The 15,526-nt window shown below is 52.7% G+C and overlaps 6 protein-coding genes across 6 annotated transcripts; 3 read left to right on the forward strand and 3 right to left on the reverse strand.

Moving 5' to 3' along the window:
• Positions 1-2,062: 2,062 nt before the first annotated feature.
• On the forward strand, positions 2,063-3,206 carry N656DRAFT_845037 (uncharacterized protein; the record flags this gene model as incomplete). The annotated part of the gene is made up of 1 exon (XM_064819176.1): positions 2,063-3,206. Exon 1 carries the CDS (start codon positions 2,160-2,162, stop codon positions 3,204-3,206), a length of 1,047 nt encoding a protein of 348 aa, XP_064670423.1. The 5' UTR covers positions 2,063-2,159.
• Positions 3,207-3,295: 89 nt separating this feature from the next.
• N656DRAFT_768403 (uncharacterized protein) lies at positions 3,296-5,149 on the reverse strand (the record flags this gene model as incomplete). Its single annotated transcript, XM_064813622.1, has 3 exons — positions 3,296-3,346; positions 3,425-3,463; positions 3,584-5,149. 3 exons carry the CDS (start codon positions 5,147-5,149, stop codon positions 3,296-3,298), a joined length of 1,656 nt encoding a protein of 551 aa, XP_064670424.1.
• A 347-nt stretch (positions 5,150-5,496) lies between these two features.
• Positions 5,497-8,780, forward strand: N656DRAFT_798040 (uncharacterized protein; the record flags this gene model as incomplete). Its single annotated transcript, XM_064817711.1, has 5 exons — positions 5,497-5,719; positions 5,779-6,049; positions 6,124-6,764; positions 6,844-7,056; positions 8,293-8,780. 5 exons carry the CDS (start codon positions 5,497-5,499, stop codon positions 8,778-8,780), a joined length of 1,836 nt encoding a protein of 611 aa, XP_064670425.1.
• N656DRAFT_845040 (uncharacterized protein) lies at positions 8,751-9,800 on the reverse strand. Its single transcript, XM_064819177.1, has one exon. It carries the CDS (start codon positions 9,695-9,697, stop codon positions 8,816-8,818), a length of 882 nt encoding a protein of 293 aa, XP_064670426.1. The 5' UTR covers positions 9,698-9,800; the 3' UTR covers positions 8,751-8,815.
• Positions 9,801-10,861: 1,061 nt separating this feature from the next.
• On the reverse strand, positions 10,862-12,131 carry N656DRAFT_79288 (short-chain dehydrogenase/reductase). The gene is made up of 3 exons (XM_064817122.1): positions 11,510-12,131; positions 11,094-11,449; positions 10,862-11,017 (listed from the first exon to the last, which is right to left on the reverse strand). Exons 1-3 carry the CDS (start codon positions 11,952-11,954, stop codon positions 10,949-10,951), a joined length of 870 nt encoding a protein of 289 aa, XP_064670427.1. The 5' UTR covers positions 11,955-12,131; the 3' UTR covers positions 10,862-10,948.
• Positions 12,132-12,402: 271 nt separating this feature from the next.
• Positions 12,403-14,132, forward strand: N656DRAFT_829115 (uncharacterized protein; the record flags this gene model as incomplete). Its single annotated transcript, XM_064818571.1, has 3 exons — positions 12,403-12,718; positions 12,780-13,212; positions 13,271-14,132. 3 exons carry the CDS (start codon positions 12,403-12,405, stop codon positions 13,917-13,919), a joined length of 1,398 nt encoding a protein of 465 aa, XP_064670428.1. The 3' UTR covers positions 13,920-14,132.
• Between the last annotated feature and the right edge of the window lie 1,394 nt (positions 14,133-15,526).

Here is a 15,526-nt window from a genome sequence, read left to right on the forward strand (position 1 = left end):
CGTTTGTCAAGGCATTCAACGCCTCTGTTACGGCGAACAACGTACGAGCAGGCTTCAGAGTAGCCGGCCTCGTTTCTTTCGACCCTGAATCGGTAATTTCTCGCCTCGACCCTAAGCCAATCACCCCATCTCCTCCGAGCTCGCGTCCCGGAGCAGCCACATCTTGGGTCCCCAAGACACCCTCCAATGCGCACGAAGCGACACTGAGTTCCAGCACACTTAAGCGGAAAATTCAACACCATCAAGGTAGCTCCCCCACCCATATTTTTGACATTATCGACTTGCAAGCGAAGAGCATCTCGAAATTTGCGCATGAGATGGTGTTGCTCCGAGCCGAGACCAAAGAGCTTCGTACGGCAAATGAGCGGCTAAGCAAGCGACGCAGAACCAGAAAAACGCGTTTGCAGGACAGAGGATCACTTAGTTTGCAAGAGGCGACGGTTTTGATAGGCGACCGGGGACTTGGTGGTCAGGATTGCGAGGAAACGTCCACGAGTGGTGGTTGTATAACCGTCGCTAAGCCACACGTTCGGCTTTGTAGCAACTGCAAGCAGCCCGGCCATAATGCGCGAACTTGTCAAGTAGTTAGTGAGACGTCTGAGGATAACGATTCTTAGTAATTTTAATTAATGAATGGCGTTTTGGTAGAACTGACTTATACAAAGTAATCGAGGTCAGAGAAAAGTGGGCCACTCGCTATGCTCGGCCGCTCGCTATGCAAGTACGTTACCTCAGTTTCGCGTAAGATACGTTTTGATTGAACAAAGTTAAATTGTTCTATCGGAAATTCTAGATAACCCTTGCGTGATGTCCATAGAAGCTAGCGAGAGGCCCACGGAAGTCGTTCCGGTAAAGGTCAATGTCTTCCTCAGCTGCTCGATACACTGAGGCCAAGACCCGACCGTCGATGATCGTGGTGCAATAGGCGTCCAGTGCCCCGTCGTTGCTGTGCTTGATTATGTCCAGCGCGAAGGCACACGCGCCAGGCAGGTCACCACGAATCTCCAGACCATCAAGATATATGGCTTCCTTTTCATCGTCGATGACAATATCGTCAATGTTCGCAAAACAGATTGCTAACCTGATGTTCCCCTTCGACTCGTCCTGGTTTCACGTGTCGGGAATGTAGAGCAGGTTGGTGAGCCATGCGGTCGCCAGTGCGGACTGAACAAACAGCAACCCTAAAAAAAAAAAAATAAAAAAAAAAAACTCGGCCAGCTGTTTTTCTTCCATTTTTGTAATCAATCAAAGTTCAGGTGAAGGTCGATGCGGATGATGGTTGAGGGAGGCTTGCGATGCGATCCCTGGTGTGGATAGTGCCCGGTTAGACTCCAGATTTGACTGTTCCTCAAGTGCGCTCAGAGTGTGTGGGAAAGGGTAGGTGATTTATTTACAATCAGCTTCGGTTTGTGACTCGCTAAAACCTGCTCGCTGTGGTCAAGTTTGAAGACTCAGATGGTGGTTGCGCACGATTCCTGTTGCCGGTGGTCTTGATCACAGTTTAAGTTGGTGATGGTAAGGGAAGGGTTGGGCGAGCCAAATTCTCTTCTTGCTTCTACTTCTTGGGAAGGAGAAAGGGGAGAACTCCCTTACTATACGCGTCGCAGAATTTCCTGGTCAGTCGAGGTCAGGAAGCGGATTCTGTTGGCAGAATCAAGCGAAATTTCCATCCCAACTTCGACTTTCATGTTAACGTTAAGCATTTAGGTTTCGCAACTCTTTGCCAGAGTCATTGGAGTCTTGTTCTGTCTGGGCATATTTTACCAACGGTTCCAATCTCGTCCTCCAAGCTCAAAGTAAAGGCGCATCACTAGCAGCAAGGACAAGGCAACTTACCTCAGGTAGGTACATTACCTACAGCTGCGAGTGAAGTTGCGTGCTTTACCCTGTGACAGCTAACCAACCTTTCTCTTTCCCTTCACTCTTCCAGACATTGAGCAAACCAAGGATTTTACGAGGCTTTCTGTTGACTAAAATTCTCAACACCCATCGCATCTCGTGAATCAGACATTGACATTTCCCGATCGAGACTCTGGAACTGACCGAGGCCCGTTTCCAACTACGAAAGACCGCCACATTCTTCCATTGCCTTTCACAGTCCGGCTGCACCAGAACTTAAGATACCTGAGATCAAGAAATTGCGCCGTCAGTACCACAAAATGGAACAAAACCTCGGCGACGAGCATAACAAATCCGCCACTCTTGCTAGCCAGCTACAGCAAAAGGTGGCAACGGCTGAGGATTTGCTGCGACAGATGACGGCCAAGGCTGAGGATGTCGGCCGGCAACACCAAGAGATGGACCAAATTTTGAGCGACTTGCGTGAAACGGCCGCTGATCTTGCCAGCCAACCTCAGCAGAAGACAGCAGAGGTCGAGGATTTGCGTCGGCGGTGCGAGGAAGCAGAGCGCACGATCGCCGACGAACGCAGAATCGCCACCACGTTCTGTGCCAACTTGACCGGGATCGAACTGACCCCACACAAATGGCTGGAAACATTGCAGGCGGCTCAAGACCTTACGCCGCTTTCTCGCGAACCCGTGCCTCGGGCCATCTGGAAGATATACCAGAACCCAGGGCTCGAGCAATGCAGCCCCGTGGCGCGCGGCCCTCTGCTCCTCTGCTTGCACTTGGCTGCCGTACTCAACGCCGGGATCTGGGATAACAGAGCATTGGCACTGATGAGCCTTCTGGCTGACGAGCTGGCGGATGGACCCGTACCGATCTCTTCACTCCTGCTGGTTTTGGAGACCGTGACCGCCGGCGTCCGGGATAACTCGGACAACATCTTGTTGTTGCTTGCCTGGCAGACAGCAAAATTGCTCGAGAACGCCTTTCCCCAGGAGTCAAGGTTCGAGGCGCAGTGCATGCGGCTCCGAGACGAGCTCATGAAACACTCCTCCTGGTGCATTGATTTGACTCTCGCGATCGATGCAGATACAATCCCCGCTTACTGCGAGGACTGGGAGGAGGGCAAGTTTTACGAGGATTTTGGCATCGGCCTTCTGCGTAGCCCACGGTTCAGGGAATGCAGGGAATACTTCATATTTGACATCTCACGACGGGTCATATGGGCATGCACATCCGCCTTCATCAGGCCTTGGTTCCCCGATGAACCCCCGTATGCTGGACTTATAATACCGGGCTGGCCCACGGGCGAAATAAAAGTTCCGGATCTTTGGGCGCTTACATATAGAAATGACTAGTCACACAGGATTGCTTGACTAAGTGCCTAATGAACTTATTTGGTTTGCACCTTGCACCCCATGGGGCTCAGTCTCTTTTTATGTGATAACTAATCCTTGGGATATGCCGACATTTCCTTTGCAATCAACGCAGTGATATGCTAGATAGAAATTCTTAAGTGCCGCTACCAAAGAGTCACATCTTCCATTCGAACCATGGACCTTCGCGTAGAACATACGAGATAGCCTGATTCCTCTCTTACTTTCAGCCCCAATTCCTAGAACGTGGAGTGAGTTAGTCAAGTGGTAGGTGCCAATTGTTAGCTCGCTCCTTGACTGCAGAGTCACCAAGTTCGATTCAATAAATCACCCACCTGCTAAGCGCTATCTTTAACTACTTTGAAGGTAACGTGGCCACTTGGCTGTCGCATAATCTGCAGACAGTTTGAGTGACGGGTGCAGGGAGTAGGGACCGGGTGGCTCGGACAGCTCTTCCAGGTGCCATTAAGCACGGCTGTGCGGAAACAGTACCACTTTCCATCGACCCGCCAGGGCGGTGCCTTGCAGAGCTCCAACAGGCGCTGCATTGCCTGCTCCGACGCTGCCGCCTCGAGGATATGCGCTTCAATCTCTTTATCGGAGTATTCGCCATTTGGACTGACGGGAATGTCCATGAGGTTATGGTAAAGCAAAATCGCAAACGATTTCCATGAAGGATGGACTTCCAGCGAGATGTCCCGCCTTGGGCGCTTGGGCGTTGGCCTACGGAACATGTCTGAGTCGTCCAGCATCTCTGGAGGTAAAGCGAATTCCTTGGCTCGCTTCTTCTGTTCCTCCAAAGATGTTTTTAGCGAATCGTTCATAGCCACCATCTTCCGCAGTTCATCACGATAGCCATCGGCCTCGGATTCCACCCTGTTTAACGTCCTTTTGAGAGATTGGATCTCACCCCCAAGTTGCCTCTCGGTAGCATGGCAAGCCACTTTGGCGGCCTGTAGCTGGCTTCTAAGGTCCAAGATCTCGGACTTGGATGACTCGAGCTGCTCCTTGGCTGCCCTCGCCCTATCCTGGGCGCCCCGCATCCTTTTCTCAGCAGCGGACTGCGCGTTCAGCCCAGATTCCCGAGCCTCTTTCAGCGTCTTGATCTGGTCCTTGAACCCCTCGACAAGCTCAGCGGATTCCGAAAGGAGGACATCAGCCTTCTGAGCTTCAAGTTTGAGGGTTAGGGTATCTCCTTCAGCGACCCTGGCTTTCTCCATTGCGACCCTAGTCTCGTTCTTTGCCACTCTGGTCTCCTCTTTTGCAACCCTGGTCTCCTCTTCGGCGAGCATGGCTTTTTTCTTGTAAATCTCTTCGGAGGCCCGAAGCTTCTCTTCGGTGGCCCGCAACTTCTCTTGGGAGACCTGCAGCTTCTCCTGGAGCTTCTTTTCGCCGTCTTCGGAGGCCCCGAGCCTTTCCCCTGCGGCTCGGAGCTTTGCGTCTGCGGTACGGAGCTTGTCATCCAAAACTCGAACCTGCTCCTCTGCATAGCGTGCCCTCTCTCCAGAAGCATGGGCATCGTCCTTGGCGATGTCGCGCTCAAGTTGCAACATTGCCAGCTCAGCCCGTCCGGCTTCAACACGACCCTGGAGGGTTCGTATTTCCTCCATAATGGCGGCAGTCGCTGCCTCGAAATGTTGTCGATAGGCTTTTAGTTCGACACGAAAAGCTTCGCGCAGCTCAGATCGCAGTGAATATGGGACGATGGGCGGTGACACAAGCTGGGATGGCGATGCACAGGCAGCCGCCTGAGCAATGAAGGCGGAGAGCGGGAGCTGGCCGACATGATGGCCTTCGAGATGACCTGTACGTTTGACATTGCCTTGGCTATCGCCGGGGTTGTCGGTCGCCTTGCGTTTAGGGCTGCTGTCGTCGCCGTCGCCGCCGCTACCACCAGCATTCTGACCAGCGAAACTAGAACTCATTTTGTTTTTGTCTTGGAGAAAGGAAGGAGAAAAGCAGTCGAGCCTGTGCTTCGTTCGAAATAGTATGGAGTGATCCGAGTTCTTTTTGAAGATGGCAGTTTGTAGATTTGCTGCCAAGTCGTCGGTCGCTTCTCTTTAGGATTGTGGGATTGTAAATTTTCTGCTTGATCATTCTGGGAGGGGTGGAAAGTGATTTGTGTTGGCCAAATTCAGTGGAGATTTCATCCCATTTACGAGCCAGGTGTAGGAATCTCTGATTACTATCCTTCCAAGAGTTCTGGCCTAGTCACTCTTGTATTTTCAAGCCGATTGTTATGTTGTCCCTTACAGCCCGATCGACAATCATTATGGGGCGGTCAACCCTCTCAGCTGCATCCCAGGCTCGCCGCGACGCCGTGATTCGGGAAATTATCCAGTCAGGGCAGAACATCGATGCCGGTACCGTGGGTGGTAGGCTCGATGAAGAGGTCGAGCCGGGAATGTTAGCAGAGCTTGAAAATCTTGGCCATGACACTCTCTCTGCCGACGAGCTGCATTGCAAGCTTGATGCTACGCTCTGGCTCTATTACTGTAAGTAGCACTGCCTGTATGATCGGGGTATCTAAATCTGTTAACGACTGGACAAACAGTTTCTAGCACTGGAGGTACTATCCAGGAGTTTCACCGGAAGTACACCCAGCCACGCCCCGATGGAACCACATGCCCCGAGTACGAACCTTATGCCGCTAGGGTTAGGGAGAAGAAAGAGGCGGCTGCGGCTGCGGCGCCCACCACAGAACATGATTCGGAGAACGGGAAGACAGCGATGAAAAACAACGGGACTCCCGCGTTGCCGCCGCCGGTCGTCAGCAGGATGGATGACGCCAACCTCCAGAACACGTACAACCAGGCAGTAGCCAAGTTCAATGCCAAGGGCATGGTGACAGGGATATGGATTGGTGCTCCATCGCAACTATTGCGATGATGCTCGAAAGATGCTGGGTCGACGAGTCGCTCGGGGAGACCGGATTGGACAAAGCCCGTCACTGGAACATTGGCTGGTGGGCATGGCACTCGGAGGCTATTCATGGCAACAAGCTCCGGACCAAGGGCCACACTGAGGCGGAGAAAATCCTGCAGCTGTATCTAGCGCGGGGCGTAGCGCTTCCAGTAATCGACGATGCGGTTGGACAAATTCTTGCTCTTAACGGTAGCGCGTCCGGAAATATAAGCCAGACCCTCCACGACATTGAGGCTTGGGTGGACGGCAATCCGGATCGACTTCTGCTGCCCTCGCACATAGTGCGTCACCTGGCACTCATCGCGTTGCTCCAATTCGAGTTGGCACCCGATGAGCGGGAAAAGATCGAGGCTCGTTACATCGAGACCGTCAAACCCGAAGTGGTCGATGAATTCTTGAACAGCTTGCCTGCAACTGCAAGGGCAGTTGTCAGCTCGCTCGAAGGCAACGGCTTACTCGGCTCGGTAAGCACCCGGGCCCAGCTGCTCTTCAGGAAGTGGTATGCCCGGAAGCAAGATAACGACAACGGTGGCGGTGGAGGCAGTCGCGAAGATCATTCGGGCGGTAGCCAACCCGATGTTGCTGATGGCCGATGGGCTCTGTTGCCCAGCTCCGGTGACAAGCTTGTCGCCAATGCGTTGCAATCTCAGCGTTCTCATCCATTGGCGAGAGTGCAGCTTACCACCGAGGCAAGCGAAGTTCAACGGGATTTTTAACACCGAAACGTTTGAAAACACGCGAAATCCCACCGCCGATCTCGTTGACCATGGGAGCATGGCTGATTCAGGCAACACAACGATGGGTGTAGCCAATCCTGCGGCTGTCATCGAGATCCAGAAGCAAACGGCCGCCCCATTCGCGAATAACTCAAAGGCTCGTTCGATGGATCCGGATCGCGTGAAGACGGGTAGGTTTGGCCGCCGCAGACGGCTGGCCTCGAAAGTTACCCCGAGTCAGCCGAGCCCACATCCTCCCAGCGACGGATTCGACCAGGGCCGTTCGACGGAACCTGCAGCCCTTTCGCGCGAGTGGACTGTTAGTTTCTTCCGTCCAGCGTGACCCTGCGGTGGGTACGACAACCACTGCACTGTAAGGACCAACGGGCAAAAAATCATAGATTGGGCACCTTCTCATACATCTTCATGTTCTGTAAGCTCATTACTGTATGCGATGTGACCTGAACATGCTGGAAATCGAGTTGCAAGTGGACAGAGTACAGACTGTTGGAGGAATCAACTGAGTCACTATGACTGAGGTCGTTGATTTCGGTGGGTCCCTGCCCACTTTGATCCCTGTCGCTATGACCGGAAAACGCCAGGAGAAAGCGTGTACCAGGGCCATAGTTAGTAGTTATCTCAGAACTCAGACCAGTGGGCGCTACGTACCGCTAGCCAAATTAGGCTTAGCTTTCTTACAGGGCTCCACTAGTGACATTGGCTGGGCTACAACCAATCAATTGATAGATATGTACTTTAATTGCGCCTATGCGCCTACTGGTCTAAGTGGTCGATTGGATATTTCTGTCTATAGGTTAATACTCTTCGCGCTAGGCTAACTTAGAACCACTTTAAACTACTATAAATTGCTGTATCTCGATAAAGATTAGTGCGTTGTGTTCGCCTTATTGAGATCTATTGATTGGTACTAATTTTATGGTATAACTATTTGAACTTGAATAGTAAACCTGTTTGATTTAAAAGATAGTTGAAGGCGCCTATTTGATTTGAAACTCGGAAGGTTCTACTTGATTTGATTTGAATTTGATTTGATTATAGTGTAGGGCCTACACTATACAGAGTACAAACCGTCCCGATTCAAGCTCCCTATTAAGGCTTTCGTCCAACCCAACGAACATGTTGCAACAAGCTTGCAGGGGTCGCAGAATCTTGTTGTCCGGCCATGGCTTCTTTAGCTAACGCAATGAAGGCCGAAGGATATCACCCGCTGTGAGAACGGCCGGGCGTCTCCTCCTCGAGGGTATCTTATGCGATACCATCGTGACGGTTTCGAGCCATCCCAGCGCTCCAAAGCTGAGGGTTTCTGACCAGCAAGATGAGTCCATGCTCAGAATGGCGCAATTCCGATTGAGGCACGCAAGCATGTTGCTGAGTGGAAGGAAATTGCGTGCCAATCCACGGGACAGCATGGCACGTGTACGCGAATGGTGAGCCCATCGAGGATGCTTTCTGGCAGACGCTTCTCGCTGGATGCCCACCCTCGGAGAAGGATAGTAATCGACAAGAGTATTACGCATGGCAAGACGCGAACCGACTGGACCAGCTTATTGCCCGTATGGAGTTTGATATCAACCACCCAAAACTGTTCATTGCATCCAGGATACTTCAGGCCTTTCTTTCGACGACTCCTGCTGCGGCCAAGCGATTTGCCGGCCGATTCGACTTTACGGACGGGCGGACCATGGTGCGGACGGAAAAAGGATACATTGGGCTAGCGCCAGCATGGGCTCTCGCTGGCGACCATATCGTAATACTAAAGGGCGGAGCTGTGCCGTTTGTGCTGCGATCTGCCCCTGACGGGTGCTGGCAGCTTGTGGGCGAGTGCTATGTCCATGGCATCATGAATGGGGAAGCTTTCGACGCGAAACAGTGCACTGATATTGTTCTTTGCTGAGACGATTGAATGATTTGACTCCCCGTAGGGTGTGTCTAGATCACCAAGAAGAAACTGAGCGATCCCAGCACAGTTGCTAAGCAAGCCATGCCCGCAACGGCTAGCCGCTGCCCTACATTCTCTGACGGGCAGCCATCCGGTGGGTTCTGCCTGTGGCACAGCTTAGCGGCAGACATGCTTGCGGCAACCGCCGAGTCGATGGCAACCCGGCAAGGGGTTGGCGTCGGCATTGGGAGAGAGGATTCCAACACTATGCACGAATCACCGCCGTGCCAGTCCGGAGTGGTTATGTCTGGAATGTCCATCATCCGGTCCGTGACGTTGATGGCTACTCCATATTCCTTGGAGAGGCAGGTAGCGTTGTTGGCTGTGGCAGCGACAAGATCAAACGCCTGCCCGCCATCTGCAATGGTAAATTCGAACGACCTTCCCCCTTTTTCAGATGTGTTGAAGATGACGGGGATGTTGTAATAATCATCAGTCCCCGGTTTGCCCAAGGCGTCCACGTTGCAACTATACCACGTCGCCGACCATAACATCCGCCACCGCCCTTGGGTCGTAAAGTTGTTGAAGTAAGTGTATACAAAATACGGCTCGTTCAGGCTTGTCCAGTTCGTTGTCCACCTCAGGTACGTGAGGTTGTGTCTCCCGTGGACTACGCCGTCGTACGGGTTGCCCAGCTCAGGTTCAGGCGAGGCCAGGTGCGAAATATAGTAATTGAACGAAGGAGTCAGGTACTGCGCGAGCTGTGCATTCTGCAAAGCAAAGATGACAGGAAATGAGTCCGTGGGCGCATATGTCTCGTTCATGCGTGGAAACACCAAGTCGAACTCCAGCACGCCTGCAGCGTCGACGAGGCGCCCAAGGCAGACTAGCAAGGCCACAGCGGACCCGGCTGCCCGGGCAGAAAGGTGCATGCTGCCCGAGGTTAAACAAGACGCAGAACCTGCAATGATGGCAAAAGCCGGGTTTGTTTGGGGGGGGGGTTGGGCTGAAAGGGCAACTGGCAGATGAAGAATCTCGACTGTTGTGGGGAAGAGAACCCCTTTTAAAAGGGAAGGTTGCATTGCCCGGCTCCATTGTCGTAAAATTGGGATCCTAAGCGACAGTGGAGGCATTGGAGGCATTGTCTGCCAGGCGAAATACAGTCTAACCTGCACATAACGATTGGCCGGGGTTCAAGATCTTGATCGTAGAGATCCCAGGTTATCGTTATCCAGAGGTACCCACAGTTTGCCCAAGAAGGGAATTTGTGGGGCATAACGCCCTCCTCAACCACTAAAATACTGTCTCAGGGGGTACCAACGTACCTTTTCAGAGCAGTAAGGGGTCCTAAGATCCCACTGACTATAACGACTTGTATGCATTACTCAGCAGAAATCCTTAACGATTATCTTAATAGACAGGTAATTGCAATTCCCCATATATATAGCGATGGGCTCACGATTTTGATCGTCAAAGTTAGGTAATCGTTATGCCTCTAATTGTTATGTGCAGGTTAGACTGTACTAGGCAAACTTTGCCCTGTATCCGCCTTGGCCCACTGCTCTATGAACGCCTACAGCCATATGTTTCGAGCATGGACTGTGATGGTGAGAAAGAAGCCGCTTCATTGACCCTCAAGCACTAGGATGCGCAATTGTGCAACGAGCGCCATGAGCTTTGGGGGTTTGTAGATGCGTCTGGACGTGCGACGACCGACCAGCAGAGTTCGGGTGGAGTGATCCGGCCCCATAGCCCCACAGTGGAGGGCCCAGCAAATGAGGTTGTGCCAAGCCTCACTGAGCATCGCTAGTAAGAGCGGACAAACTGGACCCTAACCCTGTCCAATACCGATCAATTCAACTGTTGGGACCCAACTTTCTCTTCTTTTGCCCACCTTCATAGGCAAGGTCCTGTACGCGCAAGCCCCAAGCAACTTCTTAAACCATCAGACTCCCCCAAAATGGGGCGCGTTTGATGTCTTCGGCAGCGTCTGGGAACAGGCGAGGTGACTGGACTCGTCACGGTGTTGTGGGCCGACGGTGTTCATCAGAAACTTGGGATTCTCGCATTATCCTGTTGTCTCCTTGCGAAGCACACCTTGGCTATCTTACATCTGACGAGAAGCCACATCGAAAACACAAGCAGACCGACGTTAATTCCAAGCAAGGCTGTGTCTCATCTTATCAATCCGCTTTCTTTCTAGCCTTGGCCATCTCCTTTGCAAACGGAACGATGCTCTGGACAAGCATGTCCTTCTTCAGGTCAGCATCAATTCCCAGATGCGAGTCTGCGACACAAGAGACAGGGAACTTGAGAGGAGTTACTCACCAACACAGGTTGAGGCGACAGCCAAAACATCAGCCGACCGATAAAAGCCTGCGTGCCAGCCCAAACAGTCCCATATGCACCCTTTTCCACCTCGCTGACGACCTTGGCAGCGAATTCCGACGGCGAGATGGCCCCCTTCTGCATCCTCCCATCTTGGATGCCGAGGACAAAATCTCCGATAGCGGCATACCGCGACGACTCCGGCAGGACAGTGGGCTTTCTCCCAGGCCTGGTAAACGAACCCGTGTTGACGCCCATGGTGATGAGGGTTATGGTCCGTACGCCAAAGGGAGTGAGCTCGTGGCGCCAAGTCTCGCTTGCCGTTGCCAGGGCGGCCTTGGAGGCGTTGTAGACGCCTTTCCCCAGGGTTAATTAGCACACGCCCAAGCGCTGATGCCAAGAGAGGAGAGACTCACTCATCAAGGGAAAGGGACACACGGCACTTGCGCTAGTGTTATTCACGAGACACCCCCGTGCCTCGATCAACAGCGGCGCAAAAGCCTGCAGCATGGCCAGAGGGGCCCAGAAATTGAGGTCGAAGATCTTTTTGGCTTCGTCAATGTCCACGTCGAGCGCAGGCATGACCGAGGCTTGTCCCGCGTTGTTGACGAGGACGTCTAGCCGGCCACCGGTTTTGGCGGAGACGCTCTGAACCGCCTCGGCAATGGAGTCCGAGGACAAAACATCGAGCTCGAGAACGGTGACGTTGGGCGCGCTGGACAGAGTCGATGGGATTTTCGACGGCGTTCGGGCGGTGGCGAAGACGTGGTAGCCCTTTTGATGGAAGGCGTAGGCAATGGCTTGGCCTATGCCGCCGGCAGAGCAGCCTGTGACAAGGACGGACTTGGTCTTGTAAGCCATGGAGCGTGGGTGGTGTATTGGTGATGGGATGCAAGATGAGCGAGTTGTCACTCAGTTGTGTAGCGTTAGAACCTAGATGATCGAGTTGTGAGTGCCTAGATGGATGAGTTGTGAGTGCTTGGATCAAGGAGTTGCGTAGTTGGGTAGTTCCATGTCTTCCATCGCTCTGGACGCACGCATATATAGATGAAGCTTCTCCTGGATCTCATGGCTGCTCTCCATTTTGGGAAACCAGCAGCCGTCTAAGTCGCGGCTGAGCCTAAACCCCAAACGGCAAACAAAACTGAGTCTTGGCGTTCGCCATGTGCGGTTTGTCAGCATACGTCGAACCCTGTCGAAACACGGAGCTTATTTCAACTTCTTGCGTTCTCGCGGGTCATACCTCTTTTTGGAAAATGAAATTGAACTCGTCCGCGTTGCCGGTGCACACCATGCCAGTCTCGTCATCATGATGCCCTTTATCGTATCGTTCAATGCTGACAAAGCCGATGCGGCCACGCGCAGGCTGATCCGCAGCCACGTAATGCGCGGCAAAAAGCAGAACAGGACCCGGCCGAGCAAACGTCAACTGCGGCGGGAGCAGCATGAGAACCCACCGGCCCCGGCATATCGCACCCATGCCATACCGCTCAGTACCGAAGACATTAGGCAGGACCTCCTATCTCGCTACGCGGCCCCCATCCCACGTCGAGTGGGCACCGACTTCTCCTTTATCGAGTTCGCGGACAAGGTAGAGTCCGAGATGATTGTCAATGTGGTGAAATGTCCGTCAACCGTCACTAGTAGCCGTCCATCCGCCCCGACTAATCCAACCACTCCAACCAGTCTCAACCTTTGCAACCCGCATCATCTTTCCCTTGCTCTCCCTCGTAGCCTACTACCCCACGTCGGGGTCAGGCAAGGACCGCCTCTTCCCCATAGCCCAGGACGCACCCCTGCTGCATATCACCACCTACGCGGTCGAGTGCTTCATTGACCGTGCGTTGCGCCGGCGGCCCGACGGGGTGAATACCGCGGCGCAGCTGCACTTCCAGAGGGGTGTCGCGCTCCTCCGGCAGCGTCTTCGCGGGGATGGAAACGACCGGGAGAAATTGTCTGATTTTACCATCGCCACCGTAGTCAAGCTGGCGAGCGCCGCGCACTTCAACGGCTATGCGATGGAGGCGAGGAGGCACATGCTCGGCTTGGCGGAGATGGTGAGGATCAGGGGCGGTGTCGAGGCTGTGAAGGGCACGGGAGCTTGGACCGAGATGCTGAGGTTAGTGCCTATCGGTAACGAGAGCTTTTGCTGGATTCATTGCTTACCTTCTTTGAAGATGCGACCTGAGCATCGCACTGCTTGGCGGTCAGGATCCGGTCTTATTTGACGCTCACAACGTGCCACCATATCCGGAGAAGTTGATCCTGAATGATGACATGATCTCAAGGGAGGGAACTTCACTGCCCGTGCACGACGATGATCTAGCGACTGCCTGGAGGGTGATTCGGCGCTTCTGCTTGCTTGTTGACGTAGGTCGCCAGACGCACCGATTGCTCCGGCCGGAACTAGTCCACGACACAATGGTAGCCGTGACATACCGCCTCCTTCGCATGAGATTTGCAGAGAAGTCGGTTGGCGAGGTGGTGAGACAAGGGCTCCTCGTCTTTTGCTACCATGTCTTCCTGCAGTGGCAGGACGTCCGGCCTCTGTATAAGCAGTTTCCTGATGCCTACAAGACGTGTATCATGGCTACCGGGAACCTGGCGCCGCAAATGATGTTCTGGTTGTATTTTGTTGGTGCTGTTTCGGTTTGGGACCTTTCGACAGATGCATGGTTGACAGCGGCTTTGCGAAAGTGCGCCACAATGTGCCGGGTGAGGAAATGGAAGGATGCCCAAGCTATTCTGAATGAATATGCTTGGATCTCCGCTTTAGATGACCAGGTTGGAAAGCAGGTTTATGATGGCCTTGATGTTGGTGGGTAGGCAACTTGAATGGTGCCGCTTTTTTGCGGCAATGTCATGGAATAGCCGCCTCAACACAGCAGTTTTGTTCTTGGGGCTTTGTTTAGGGATATTTAACGATGTCCACACATAAAAGAAAGGTACAGTAGACTGAACTATTGAAGTTATGACAGGTGGCATTTACTGTATTCTAAGCTCAGCGAGGTCCGGATGAAAGGTCAGCCTTATTCTGCCAACAGAGTTAGCTTTCTACTCACGGGGGTGATCCAGAATGATATTTCCACCACATATAATAATGTTTTTCCTTCCAAGTTCCTCCAACAGGCAACCAAATGAGTTCGACTGGCCCAACCCTTCGCGACCTGGAAACTGCCCGTGCCACCGCCAACATAAACGTCGATCAAGCAACGATAATAAAACCGCCGGGGCAAAGGAATCACGATATCCGATTCTCAGGCAAGTATCAATTTTATCATTTTTTCGTAGTTACGCACTGCCTGAACCCGGAGTCACAGCAGCAATTGAACTAACTCCAGCGCGTCAGACAAGCCAACTTGAAGTTTGTCACACGTAACAAGACAATCGGCAACCACCTGACTGTCATTGGAACCATCGACAAATGCAGAAAGCATTCCGTAAGCCCTCTCTACCAAGTCGAAGACCTCAACTGGTATTCCATGCTAACCACAACCATCTCCTCACAAGGGAGCACCGAACAGTCGGTAGGAATCCGGCCAACGCAATGGATGACATCATCGAGAGCAAGCTGAGGACTATACATGCGAAGGTTCAGCATCTCCATCAGTGCAGCCTTAAGCTCGGCTCAGCCTTGGCTGAGCATAAAAAGTCGCTGCAAATGTTTGCTGAATTCGGAAAGTTTGTCCGGCAGTTTGATACTAGTAATGCCGATGTCGACGCCGAGACTCAGATACAATCATTTCTGAATTTGCTGATAGCTGGCCTGGAACGTCAATACTGGAATCGTCCCAAGCCGGCGGATCTTGCCAAATTCGGCAGGGATGTTGAGAACCTGGATCAGTACATGGCCTGGTACACCTGGTGCGTAGCCTTTGATCAGTCGAAAGCTGAGCTGCAATTAGAGGTTCTCGAGGACATTGAGCAAGAGCTGGAAAGACTCCTCGACGAGATCAACAAACAGTTGAGCAAGTTGGAGGACAATGAGGAAGAGCGGCCACGGCTCTGCGATAAATTTACCGAACTGATTCACAATTTGGTTCAACTATAATCTAGGTATCATCTGGGCCACCAACTCGTTCGCATCATGCAGGCATTCACTATAGCAAGGGCGTTGTGGGGGCAGCCAACTACAACAAAAATATGGATGCAGTCTCTTGGGTTCTGTCCACGTTGTGGAGGAGAGGGATAGCTTGGGAACAGTGCCTAAGGGAGGGAATGCCTTCTTCCTCTGATTTTGGTTCGGACGGGCTTGAGCATTGGTCTTCCCATATGGACCTTGAGATCCGGTGAAATAGTTGTCGACAAGGCGGAGCTGGAAAATGGTGCAACCAGGCTGGTTGATCACAGAGGTAGTCATTCCGGTCAGGTCCCAGCTGAGACGTAAGCGGACACGTCGCCATTGGGAATGCGATACTAGAATGAAGCTATCG

This window comes from Canariomyces notabilis, assembly GCF_033297395.1.
Source record: "Canariomyces notabilis strain CBS 508.74 unplaced genomic scaffold N656scaffold_10, whole genome shotgun sequence".
Lineage (NCBI taxonomy): Eukaryota > Fungi > Ascomycota > Sordariomycetes > Sordariales > Chaetomiaceae > Canariomyces > Canariomyces notabilis.

What these genes read in the sequence shown, in the direction of transcription:
- N656DRAFT_79288 (XM_064817122.1), bottom strand. Translation starts at nt 11,954, where the DNA reads ATGGCTTACAAGACCAAGTCCGTCCTTGTCACAGGCTGCTCTGCCGGC. An exon ending in GTGTCCCTTTCCCTTGATGA is followed by an intron (nt 11,450 to 11,509) that starts GTGAGTCTCTCC and finishes CCCTGGGGAAAG; the next exon opens with GCGTCTACAACGCCTCCAAG. An exon ending in TGTCGCCTCAACCTGTGTTG is followed by an intron (nt 11,018 to 11,093) that starts GTGAGTAACTCC and finishes GACCTGAAGAAG; the next exon opens with GACATGCTTGTCCAGAGCAT.
- N656DRAFT_845040 (XM_064819177.1), bottom strand. Translation starts at nt 9,697, where the DNA reads ATGCACCTTTCTGCCCGGGCAGCCGGGTCCGCTGTGGCCTTGCTAGTC.